The 12,952-nt window shown below is 48.1% G+C and overlaps 1 protein-coding gene across 2 annotated transcripts; it reads right to left on the bottom strand.

Annotated features, from left to right (window-relative positions):
- Positions 1–24: 24 nt before the first annotated feature.
- Positions 25–12,380, bottom strand: SLC2A11 (solute carrier family 2 member 11). Of its 2 annotated transcripts, XM_084538786.1 has the most exons (13): positions 11,311–11,449; positions 8,801–8,899; positions 8,336–8,433; positions 8,092–8,252; positions 6,853–6,977; positions 6,141–6,270; positions 5,802–5,950; positions 4,821–5,008; positions 3,964–4,074; positions 2,857–2,958; positions 2,643–2,718; positions 1,866–1,993; positions 25–1,205 (listed from the first exon to the last, which is right to left on the bottom strand). In XM_084538786.1, exons 2-13 carry the CDS (start codon positions 8,868–8,870, stop codon positions 1,005–1,007), a joined length of 1,539 nt encoding a protein of 512 aa, XP_084394912.1. In that variant the 5' UTR covers positions 8,871–8,899; positions 11,311–11,449; the 3' UTR covers positions 25–1,004. The 2 variants fall into 2 exon arrangements, with proteins under 2 accessions (XP_084394912.1, XP_084394913.1); XM_084538787.1 differs by lacking the exon at positions 8,336–8,433 and having other exon boundaries at positions 11,311–12,380.
- Between the last annotated feature and the right edge of the window lie 572 nt (positions 12,381–12,952).

Below are 12,952 nucleotides of genomic sequence, written 5' to 3'. Positions count from 1 at the left end.
TTATTTACTACTAAAATCCTAAAATAGATGTTTAAATATTTAGAGAGATTTATTAGTTGATGTACATTATAGATTTGCTTTAAATAAGCAGCAACATGATTTATTTCCATAAGCACAAACTTCTATATACGCAAAGATCTGGTGGTGTGTGGCAGGCTGATATGCTTTGGCTGCTAGCTATGGACCCTTCAGTGGGTGTATGCATTTATCCAAGAACACCTATGAACACCTCCTTGGGAAAGGAGGAAATCTATTTTTCATTTTCTGTCTCTCTCTTTTTTTTTTTTTTTTTTTTTTTTTTTTAAAAATCAAGGCCCATCTTAAACTCAGCCTTTGGGGCCAAATTTCAGATTTCAATACCTAACCATAGTATCCCAATTCAGTATTTAGGTACCTGGCAGCGTGGCCTGAGTCTCAGTGTTGGCTGGAAGCAAGTACTTTGCATTTCAACTCATGGAAGTGAGCAGCAGGACAATTTTTTAAGCTGTGTAGCAAGAAAAGAGTTTATCAGGTGTTGGAGCATTCAGCAGGTGGAGAGGCGTCTCACTACAGTTTGTAACATCTATCGATCTCCTAGAGAAAACTGATCAGATCCCTTGCCTATCCGTGTTTTGCTGCTGCTGTCAGGTGTCTCTCTGATTTACCTGTCTGAAAGTATTTCAGTGGAACCCTCGTGTCACCCTTGACCAGTTTTTAACAAGAAGCCTCCAGGTGGCTTGTCAGGAAGCCAGTCACTGAGAACGTCCCCAGGGCTGACAAAGGACAAGTCCGTGTTAGTGGTGCAGGCAGGAAGGGAGAGCAAGTGGTGGCTTAGGAGGAGTTTAACAAACAAAGTAAGTAAGTAATGTGGACCGAACGGCTGCGTTTTCTGCTTTGGCCTAAAATCTTTTCAAGGTGAACCTAAGAGTAATATGTTCTCCCTAACCCTCCTCCTCTCCCCGTGTCCCTGCAAGAGAACATAGCCACTGCTGAGCTTCCCCCAGGCGCCATTCTCCTTCCCTCTGCTACAACACGGTGGATTTGATCTCCTCGGGGCCTTTATACAATGCTGCGTGGCTCTGAGCTTTGAAGTTCCGTTTCCTGAACTCCTCTGAGATTTCCAGGAAGGATTTCCCCTTCGTCTCAGGGAGGAAGAGCCCGATATAGAGAGCAGTGCAGATGCAGACCACAAGGAATGGGACGTAGCAGAAATGTCCGAGACTTTTCTGAGGAGAAGGAAAATAAAAATACAGTGTTAGAAACACTCTGTGTGGTGGCAAACAGGTCACTAAACCCCTTTGCTACACGGGCTAACTTCAGCCAGGGAGCATTTCTGTGTTCCTGGGTGAGGGCCTCCCATGCCTAGGTGCAACAGTTCCCCACCACAGTTTGGGAGATTTGACACAGCAGAAAGAGTATCTCAAAATGTCTTTTTCTGTCTTTCTGTCTCTACATAATTGTACAGAATGGGGACCCACAGTAGGAAATGAGGCAGGACTGCATGCATATCAAGGATTTCTGCTCCCTTTCACTTCAGGAACCACATTAGGGAATGATGCCAGGGCCTGGCAGGGGGAGTTAGATCACATCTCTAGTCCCAGCCATTCCCAGCTGAGGAGAGAGCGGGATATAGAAAATCCGTGCCCCAAATTAATCCGTGTCCAGCCTCACATCAGAAATCACCTTAGGGAACACAAGGGAAGTTTAGCTTAAAGGAGTTCTGATTGCTTCCCTGATAAAGGTAACCTTCATGGCAGTGCTGGCTTGCTGCGTGTCTGCAGCTTGTGATATTCCAGGCCCTGTCTTGTCTCATGGTCAATAGAGAGCCTCTGCCTTGTACAGAAGACCAAAAAGCCACAGGGGATGGCATTGCTGTGGGAACTCACCACAATGAACGGGAAGGCTGTTCCGACCAGAAAGAGGTTGAACCAGAGCAGGGAGCCGCAGATCACGTAGGCAGCTGGCCGGGACATCTGGTCAAAAAGCTCGGTGGGCAGAACTCCTGTTACACCAGCTGGAAAAAGAAATGGCAGGAAAGTTAAAAACACTGTACATAATACTGTTGACCAAAAACAGGAGAACACATACTAACAAGCAAAAACAACACGAAGTTTATGAGAACAGCAGTAGATTATTATTCAGTAAATTATTCTCACTCGTCAACAGTGCCAGAACAAGTGGTAATAGAGATAAACTGCAGTGGGGAAGTTTTGGGTTAAATATTAAGGGCTGGCTAATTATTCAGACTCTCTCATGTTAGAATGAACTGCTGGGAAAGGTTTTGTAATCCACATTATTCTCACCAGGATCTGTGAGAACAGCTTATAATTAATTCAACCCTATGACACTGTAGGGACCGGGACAAGAAATTACTTCCCAGCCATGTGGTATGTGACACTGGCAGCTTGGTTCTTTTCTTACCTGCCCTTCCTTCAAATTCATGTCAGCAAACAGAGCCTCACATCTACTCATACTGAGCAAACACACACACATAACCCGTGTACCCTGTCCCCAGGCACAGAAAGTAACATGGTCTGCCAAGAAAATAAGTGTTAGTAGGCTAACAGACATGGAAATTGTGTTTCCAGGCATCTGCTGCTTGCACACATCACTAAAAGTCTGCAGTACCCAAACGTTTCAGTGCAAACACTCAGAGAACTGACCTGGTCCAATTCCAAAGCTCAGGATGTAGGCAAAAATGCAGGCCATGCTGAGATAGGGCATCCAGCTGATCCGAGTCTCCAGTCGCAGAGAACAACACAAAACCAGTAAGGACACGAGGACACTTACTGTTATTTGCCAACTCTAACCACCCCAGTCACACAAAAGGTGAAGCCCAGCTCTGTTCCCCTTAAATAATGAAGTGAAGTTTGTCACCTGCTGGCTCAGGGCGACCATGAAGACCACGGCCCATCCTGCCATGAAGATATAGCCCCCCAGCAGCAGCGGCCTCCGACCAGCATAGTCTATGATCATGTTCTGCACAACGTAACAGTGAAATAAAGCAACACATTTAACATCTGTTTACAGATTCCTGCCTGTCCCCTTCTGCCCCATTTCATTTCTCTGTTTCTGTATTGCTTTACAGCTGATTCAAGGATACTGCCCACTTCTTAGCAGAAAAAGAATGGTCTTTCAGAGGAAGGGGTCTGCTGGCAGGAGCCAGGCATGATGTGTTTTCAGGCAAGATGAGAATGTCCCAGCTGCACCTAAACCCTGCCACTATCTGTAGTGACATGCAGCAAAACATATATATACATACATATTTAATATAAAGCTTTAAGGATATTTGGTGCTGAGAAATGGCAAGCTAAGCGGCTAGAAGATTTATTTCTCTATCACGTTAAGTTTGTTTCTCATTCTTGATGTATATTGTAGAGAGAAGGATTAAAAATCCAGGATGGCTGGGCCCAGTGTGTCACTGGCACGGCTGAGGTGCATGGGTCAGGGTGGTAACTTCTTATCACAAACTGCCAGGGTCTGGAGGCTTCAGTGTCCCCCAGATAAACTGAGGACTGATTGCAGGGCACAGCCTGCTAGCCACAGCTTGTGGCAGGAATACTGGCCTCTGCTGCAGGAGAGAAAACTGAATGGAGTGGCCAGAAAGAAGAGGAAAAGCACTTTGCTATGGACTCCTCTGCTGCTGTTCTCCTCCTCAGCCTCTGAGGTTGCATCCACAGTTGTCTGAATAAATAGTGGCTCTGGTTGTAATCACAGATGTTCAGCCACAGGGGCTGAGGATATACGAAAATGACAATGAGCATGGATCACAAGCACAGCTTCCATTTAGACCCTCCCAGACAGCTTTCAGACATACTGTACTGCCCCGTTAACCCCTCTGGGCATGAAAGCTGAGCACTGCCTGACTGCTGTGCTGCAAAGTGCTTCCCTGGGATGCGAGGCGATGTAAATCTGAAGTTTGTAATTAACGGGCTCCTCCCTGTCAGCATGGCCTGCATGTCAGCACTGCAGTAAGAGTCTCACACAGGTAATGGATGTGATCAGTTCACAGCTCCCCGTGCCGATGACAGCATACGGGATTTTATCCTGAGGAATTCCAGCCTCCTGGAACACGTAGGCTGCATAGAAATACATCTGGGAAGAGAACAGAGGAGAGAGCAGTAAGGGAAGGTGTCTGAAGATGCATCCCATCGTTTTTTCCTGAAGAACCACGCAGAGCCCCACTAAGGTGCTGCGTCTCACAGGCAATTTTGACAACATCCCTCTGAAGCTCGCCATAGTGCAGAGGTGTTCTTTGGGAATTAAGCATCTGAGATTTGAACCCTGATGTTGATGACAAAGCCTTTCAAAGCAAGTGGTCTCTAAAGCAAACACCCACGTGACCTTCACAGTGCAGAGCAACTGGAAGTCAGACTGCTAAATCCAGGCTGCTCCCTGGAACAAGAGGTCTTTACAATGGCCCATTACTAGATGTGAGAGGAAGCACTTACAGGAAGAGAAGGCCCTCATCAGCAAAGGAAGGCTGTTTCCTCAGCTCTCAGAAGGCTGCGGTTGTACATAGATTTTATCTTGTTTTCCATGGTTTATTGGCATTTCCATTTAGCTTTCCCCATTTCATCCAGGGCTGGATGCCAAAGGGTTTTTTCCTGCATAGTGAATGGGCATTGTAACACAGACCTAGCGTCTGTACCCAGCTACCTTTTTATGCCACCCTTTTTATGCTCAAATTCAACTTTTCACTACTCTGTCCATGTCTTTCAGCAAGAAGATCTCCACAGGCAGAGCAGAGAACTATTACTTCTCGTCCTGCAGGAGGCACATTAAACCCAACAGCTCGTACATGTGGCTCACACTAGCGCTGCGGCTGCCAGGCTGCTTACCGAATCGTTCCCACAGAGCTGCATGGCGCTGCTCAGCACGATGATGCTCACCAGCTGCCACCTCACAGCTGGGTTTTGGAACAGCTCCCAAGGCTTCTTCGCCCTCTGACCTTTAGCAGCGGCCTGTTCAGCCAGCATCTCTTCCAGCTCCGCTCCCAGGTCGCTGTTGCCTCTGAGCTTCTGCAGGGCTGCAAGGACAAGAGAACCTCTCATCCCCTGGGCTTTCCCTTCAGATCGCCTGTATCTGCAGGCTGAAGGGTTGAGCAGGAGGTGATGGCTGCGGGAAGCTGCAGAACAGAGCTGTGATCATGGTGCTGCCTCCACAGAGGTGGCAAGCTGCCGTGCAGCCCCTTGAAGGACTGGGGGAAAGGGACTGCAAATCCCCGTTGTTTGACAAGAGAATATTTCCAAACAGTGCCATTTCGGCAGCTATGCCTCAGGCTCATATCTCACTTGACTTCCCTGGGAAATGCAGGCAATTAAGATCTTCTTGGTACATGTTTCCTGGAAACTAATTCCAGCTGCTCTGTATATGGGGATTTGTATGCTACAAATCTAAGCAAATCCCTTAATATGAATTTGCTGCAGATTTGGTCATGAGCTCCCCAGGCAGCATTTATTTCACTTCAAGGTTGCAAAACATATACCCCGCTGTGAACTCAAGTTCCACCTTTTAACCCTACCTTTGTATCAAAAAAAAAATCCTTTGTAGGAAGATGCCTTTCAATTATCTTAACAGATCAAACATTTTTGAGATTATAGAAGGTTCCTTGGCTTGGAAGAAGAAGTGCTCAGAAAGGGAACTTGATACTGCTCACGTGTAAAAGTCATGGCACTGTTCTCAAGAGGCCACAGCCTAAGTCTGTGTACAAAAGCAGGATTTGAACCTTCTTACTGTGATTTGAGCCTTCTTACTGTGCATCTGCTCAGTCAGCAGATGTCGGGCGCTCAGCAGGAGGCTGGCAGTAACCCTAAACTCACCAGAAACACAGGATTCTCTATCTCCACGGTCAATCAAGAGGTATCTGGGACTTTCAGGAAACCAAGGCAGAGCCATGAGCTGGATCAGGGCAGGCACTGCATTGCTAGCTAAAAGGAACGGCCAGCTCTCCTCCCCTCCGAGGAGCTCTCTGGAGAAAAATAAAATAAAACATAATTGCTCAGTAAAATTTACAACAGAGTCCAGCATCCTCTGTGGCATGTGGGCACTGGAAAAGAAAGAAAAGAGAGGGGGAGTAAAGCAAAAAGGAAAAAAAAAAAAAAAGAAGAAAGAGAAGAAAGATTTAATAAGTAAAAACTGGGCTTCTAGCTCTACATTACCTGAGTCCGACAACCTGCCCCAGCACCAACCCCAGGGCTGTAAAGGATGCGGAGGTCAAGGCCACAGCTCCTCGGAGCTTCTTTGGGGCACTTTCTGCCAGGTACATGGGCTGAACGTTCATGCTTACACCTGGGCAGGGCAGACAAATGCTGGCCTCAGCTTGGAGACAGAGGAGACGAGGACAAGCGCCGTCAGCCACCTCTCCAGGTTGCCAGCTGGACCCTTCTGCTACAGGCCATGTGATGACTGATCTACCAGTGCTTATTATTCACACAAACCTTTAATTTCCCTCTTACTGCATAAGCTGCTAAACACACATTTGCATACTAATAAGTAGTAGTGGATGAAACTGAAATGTGTCTGGGCCTCAGTCCTATGGTCTTCTCAGCACCAAATCTGAGGTTACAAACGATGTTCCATTCTAGACCCCATTCTGGGGTAAGGTCACATTTTAAGTCACCTGTGTCAATCATTATTCTCTGGGAAGAACTTCTATAAAAAATGTACCGTGGGACATGACCGATAACCTGCTTACAAGCAGAGAGGGATTGATTTTCGCTCAGTTTCTGCCAGGGCTTCCCTCCCAGCATGCAGACTGCACAAGATACTAGAAGTTGAATTATTTTAATGCCTTGGGTCATTCCCATTTGAGTTTTTCTAATTGATACTTGTTACCATGTTTGTTCTGCTATATTTCTCACGTTGCCATACCTGCATTCATGCCAGTGAAGAATCTGCTGACCATAATCATTTCAAAGGATTTGGCCATTTGGCTGAATCCTGACAAGACGGCAGCAATGAGCACAAAGACGTTGTTAACCAGCAGGGACATCTTCCTTCAGAGAGAAGAGACACAGTTGTGAGCTCAGATGCACAGGTCAGCACTTTGGGGTGTTGTTAGCAAAACAGGAATCTGCATTAACAGAAAATCTGCACGGCTCACACAAGTAGGGCCATCGCTGACTACCACCACGACCACAGGGTGTCCCTGCAGGGCTGGGTTTAGGCACAGGGAAGGCCCCCTGGGGTCGTCACCCAGGCTCACTGCTCCTGCACTCCCCATTTGAATGGGGAAGAATATTTCGATTTTTCAATATTTTCAAGTGTCACAGGTGGAATTTCTGTCCAAAACCAGGAAAAAAAAGGAAGTTCTCCTGACCTGTAATAGCCAGCAATTCTCTCCAGTCCCAGCAGGCTGCCCTACCTTCAGGGATCTTTCTCTTACTCATGAAGGGAATGATTTTATTGCTAAGTAGTACAAGGTGAAACTTTTCATCAGACAAGAAAGCCATGTCCCTTCCAGGTCTTCACAACCATGGAAAAAGTGGCTGTGGGGGACAGCCCTCCGATCCCACCCCAAAGCATAGCAGTGTCTGCGTCAGCATGTAAAAGGAGCATGCCATAGGACAGCACATAGAGGGAAATTCTTGCGGTCAGGAGGGAAGCAGGTACAATCTAACCTCCTACTGGGCTATGTTGGTTACACCAATGGTGATTTTCTCTAGAGAACTAGGGACAGAGCTGGGTTTGAAAGACAAAAAAGGCAACTGTGCAGATTTAACAAATACCCCCTGAAATACTTAAGTCAGAAAGGTAGAGGCAGCCTGTGGGCTCTGAGCCACATGGAGCTGGGATGCAATAGCTGCTCTTTGCAAGCACACTCTGTTTTTCCCGTGTCCTTCCTACCAATTCCCACAGTTTGTTCTGAAGAAAAATCTTTGGCCTGTTCTGTCCTGACTTCATGATTGAAAGGACGACACAAAACTGGGCACAGAAACGGTGGTGACTGCGTAGGTGGGTGCTGTGGCATGGATAACTGCAGACTGCTCCGTGATGGAGGGCAGCAGTTTGTGATTTGTAACTGCAGTGGCTATCTTGCGACAGGGGTCGTAATTCCTCTCGGACTACTGAAAGTTGCAAAGTGTAAAGTAAAGTCCAGCACCCTCTTACCTTCCCAACATGACGGCCATGGGACCAGCAACAACAGCCCCGGCGAGTCCCCCCAGAGGGTACACAGAGACGGTGAAAGACCAGAGCAGCAGGATCATGTTGTCCTCCAGGGGAACGCCCGTGCGCTCCTGCCAGGTTTTGTTCATGAACACCTGGATGTACTGTGAGGGAAGGACAGTGCTGTGTAACCACCACACGGAGAGAAAGGATGCTGAGAAGTGTAAGGGCTTCCTTATTCATGTACCTGCTTATTCCGTGCTCGTGCCTCTAAACCTCTGGCTGAAAACAGTCTCCAGTTTTCAGACGTGTTTTTAACAGGGGGCTGAGGGTGTAAACCTGTAGCTGTTCAAAGTTGTACTTGGTTTATATCTGCGTGCAGCTATCTTGGATAATTTAAAATATTTTAATGGGCCTGATTTTGAGTTTAAAGGCAAAATTCAGTTTTATGGGATGCAGGTTGGAGAATTTTAGAATTGGATTTTCTAAAACAATTGAAATGAGGCTTTTGAATACATTCTTCTGACACTACATCCTGCACGAGGGTGGCTCAGGACAGCAAAGTTTGGTACCTCAGCTGTGAAGTTTACAGAGCAAACAAAACATTTTCACCCTCAGCACAGTCAGTCTTCATATTTTTGGTGGCATGCCACCATCAGGACACCGAGGAAGTGTCTGCCCAGGAAGAGCCCCAGGGACTAGCAGTACTTACTGAAGTTGGAGCATTGATGATGGAGATGTTGTAACCGTATTGGAAAGTGCCTCCAATCCCAGCAGCACATACTGTCAGGATCAGGATCCTGCTCTGAAGCTGAAGAAGATGGACAGAAAACAGATGGCTTTCTTGCACAGAACAAAATGGCTCAGCACACATTTGGCCTGGTCACACTTTGGGTAGTGTGTACTGAAGATTAGAGCAGGCTACAAATGATGTTGTGTAATGGGAGGTATCAAAGACAGAAAGAAAAAAATAGATTTTTAAAATCTATGTCTCCCTGTACTGCAAAATGATGTTATTAATCCATTGGATTAACAATCCGAAGAGTCTGGGACTGCTTTGGGGCCAAGGCCTGAGAGTGTCTTTCATTTAATATTAACGTATATGCTTACAAAAAGTCAGTGTCATGACAGTAAATACTGGTAGAGACTGGCGTTATTGCTTCAGTTAACTCAATTTGTTACAAAAACCTGTACTCATGTGATGAATTATTCAAGAAGCATTGCCAAAGCTTAATAACTCCTGAATCATTTCTCGCTAAGCCTGGATGGAGCTTCCCTGGAGTATAAGAGATTTTCTTGTGGCTATTTATACCCGATGCACTTCTGATGCAGTGGCATGCTATTTCTTGTACCTTTTTGTTGCAATTACACAGCCTTTGTCTTTTTGTTTGAGTTTAAAATAGAGCGCCTTCCTATGCTGCATTTTGTACAGAGCAGGCCATGTCTTTCTGCTGAACTTTCTCATCACACAGCTGCTCCTACAGGTCCTTGTGTTTAGCAGGCTACAGCTGAGTATTCAGCCACAATAGTTTCTACACTTTCAGTGTTGTGATGTGGGTGCAATATGTGGCAGAGGTGGTCCTGTGTCATGTTCTGTGTCTTCCTGAGGCCACCACTGGTGTTGCCCGTTGCTTATATTGCCTTTTAATGGAGCTGCTTCATGCAGCATCACAGGATCAGGGTGTTGGGGAAGTCTCTTGCCTTTTGCAGGGTGTAGACAAGCTGTCCCGGCTGGCACAGTATGGGAACTGAGAGCTCACTGCCAGGCTTGTGAGCAAAAGACTTTCATTTTTCCCCCCTCATAGCAGGATGCCCTGAAATTATAGCACAACTGGGTTTTCCACATCACAACACTGGGGCTAACTCTGACAGGGACACTGCAGAGAAACTTTCTAAACATTTCTGCTGATTTTTCCTCCTCTGTCACATTTGTAAGTCTCGGGTCATTCTTGCCATGGTTGCCTGGACACTTTTCTGTGTCTGACTGCCCCCGGATGGATCGACTGCCTTTGTAGAGGAGCACAGCCGAGTGTCAGCAGCATCGTGCCTCCTCACTCAGCGCCTCCATCCTCGCTGCAGCCCCACCACCAGTCCTTGTCAGTTCACACCTAGTTTGTGCCTGCGCCCTCCTGTACATGAGATGTCCCATGTCTCAAGACCACTCTAAGCCTGCTGGGGACACTTGGCCCTGAGCCTGACACCTCCTGCCAGGACGGCCTCTGCCAGCCCCCTGCATGCAAACCCCTCCCAGTGGGACAGCTCTGCAGGGTGCCATGAGGAGCCCATGCTCAGCCTTGGCTGTTCGCCACCAGCGGGGTCACCCCAGGCTAGATTTTGTTTTTCCACATGAATATGACTCCACTGGCCCTGGGAAGAACTTAGATAAGCCAGTTCTGGGAAGCCCCCTCTGCTCTGCCTGCTCGTTTTCCTTTCAGAGATCCATCTACCAAAGAGAGGAAAATTTTGCCTAGTGTCCCAAGAGTTTTTTAAATTGCAAATTCAAATAATCTCAGATTTTTCCTTTCATCAAAGCCTTTCCCTGTAAACGACTTCCATAGCAGCCTGAGACAGAATGTTCTCCCCGACAGAGGAGAAGCCAGGCTGTTCCAGCCCTGCAGCAAGAAGAGGCTGAGCTCTCCCTTGTCCCAGTTAGAAGCGGGTGCGTTTCACTTGCTCGCACTTCCCTTGGCTACATCACTTCCCTGTCTCATTACTGAAACCAGAGCTAAGGATTGTGCACCTGATTCTGCCTCTGCTTCTCCCAGTTATTCCAGTTCTCCAAGTGAGAGAGATTTCCTCTTCCCCAGCAGCACATTTCTTCTTTTTTAATCGCAGTGTTTAAGGATAAAATGCTCCTGCTAATTTCCCTGTTTTCACTGTAGAGCGCATCACCTATCAGGTCTGGTATCACAGCCTTTTTTTGTGGCTACAAGCTAAGGGAAGATGGTTTGCTGCTCCTTGAGGAGCCACCAAGCACTTCTGAGCTCAGAGCCGAGCTGTATTACAGGGTTACCTTCCCAAACCTTCCATAACACCTGCCTTCTGCACGACTGTCCTGGCATGCAGCTGCCAGGAGAGCCATGAGCCTGTCAGCTTTATCCCAAGGACTGGGATGAGCTGGACAAATAATTCTACAGTAACCTGTTGGTACTTACACAGCCATATAAAAACTGGGGAAAAATAAAACCTGTCAACAATAATAGTAAAGTAGATGGTTTTTACCAGTTTCTGCAGCTTGTTCATCCTCTTTGGTAAGTTTTCTTCTGTCTGCCAAAGCCTCTGGTGCTCTCAGCGGTGCTCTAAGGGATTATTTAAATCTCCAGCATAGGAATGTGTATTGAGTCACCCATTACATTAGGATAACACACTTGACTTGGCAGGTGTCTTGCCAGCTGATTTACATTCTCTAAATAGAGCTGCATGTTCATCAGCAAGACAGCTCAATTAATTTTGTTGAAATACAGGGCAGTTTGGGGAAAATGTTTCTGCAAGATCCAGAGCTGCCTAAATTCCTGTTGAAGGCCGGTATGGTATGCAGCATGGATTCCCTCTCCAAGCGTCCGACGTAGCTGCCCGGTAGTGTTTGTCCAATTAAATGTGATCGGAGAAGTAAAGCCTGAGCTATTTTTATGACTGCACTTGCCCTGGAACTCAATCTAGCATCCGCAGGGCAAAACAGAGCATTTCCTTCGGTCCTGACAGTGGCAGGAACCAGCCCCAGGCCTCTGAAATCCGCTGTGAGGCCAAGGCCCTTCGCCGTGTTCCTGCCCGTGTCCTGCAATGCAGGGGTGAGGTGCGAATGGGAGAGGAGGCTGCTGGGGGACGAATGACTCCTGAGTATCGCATCAAAATGTTCTCGGTTCCTTTTGAGCTGTCACAGCATCTCGCCCGCTGCTGTTCTGCCGTTGTTCAAGCATCTCCGCGCCGCTTGCGAGGGGACCTGGGGCTGCTCGTGCCACAGGGTGTGGGTGTCTGTGCGCTGGGACACTGCTCATGGGATCCACAGCGCGTTATGTGAGCACGGCCATGTGTTGGGGGATTTCTGAAACAGCAAGGAGGCCATCACTTGCTGCAGCTGAGCAAACCAAGCTGCCAGGACGACTATGAGAAGTTCCCATGACAGCGTTCCCACATCGCCCGATGAGGAATTTAAAAAATATTGTTGCCAGCAGCTGGCTTCAAGGACGGGATCTACGCGACTGCTAATCACAAGGGGGTCGTTTCCTCGCAGGTGGGGTTGTTTCATGCAGTTGTCTGAGTGCTTTTAACCGATAATCTTCCGTGAGACACTACCCGCCCCTGTTAAATTTGCTATAAAAGTCAGGCTATTCGGGTAAAAAAGAGAGAGCATCATCTGACCATACTGGTGGCTGCCGTGTTGTCGGCCGTCCTTCCTGCAACACAGGGCACCCGAACAGGCTGAGACCCGGCGAGACGCGGAGAGAGCCCTGAGGGCCGCAGGGAGCCGCAGGGAGCCCAGGAGCGGAGCTGAGGCACCGGGCGGGGTCGCGGTGCGGAACATCCGGGCCCGAGGTGCTGCGGGCGGCGGGAGGCGGCAGCGGGACCGCCAGGGGAGCGCCGCCGTGTGGAGAGAGGGCGCATAGCGGGGCGCGGAGATCACGGCCCTGCCGCCCGCCCGGCGGCACCACGGGGAGGGAAGTGGCCGCGCAGCTTCTCTGCCGTATGGTCTGTAAGACAGGTGTGTCTTGCAGTGTAAAAAAGATCCGAGCCTTGGTGCGCTGGGCCCAGAAGGAGGGTTTCTGAAGGGAGTCCCTCTAATGCTTAGCCCTGATGAGCGGCGGCACATCGGAGCTCGCTTATGGGATGAAGCCATCTCCAGTGGACAGCTAGATAAAGATTAAGT

Source organism: Aythya ferina, assembly GCF_964211825.1.
Source record: "Aythya ferina genome assembly, chromosome: 17".
Taxonomy (NCBI): domain Eukaryota; kingdom Metazoa; phylum Chordata; class Aves; order Anseriformes; family Anatidae; genus Aythya; species Aythya ferina.
The sequence above is the reverse complement of the archived record's forward strand: the minus strand, read 5'-3'. Positions and strand labels throughout refer to the sequence as shown.

Bases quoted from the DNA above. Each gene is read 5' to 3' on its own strand.
- SLC2A11 (XM_084538786.1), bottom strand. From the start codon at position 8,870: ATGTGCTGCTGGGATTGGAGGCACTTTCCAATACGGTTACAACATCTC. The intron at 8,253-8,335 runs GTACATGAATAA...CTTCCCTCACAG, and splicing joins CACGAGCACGGAATAAGCAG to TACATCCAGGTGTTCATGAA. The intron at 5,951-6,140 runs GTAATGTAGAGC...ATTTTTCTCCAG, and splicing joins GGGCAGGTTGTCGGACTCAG to AGAGCTCCTCGGAGGGGAGG.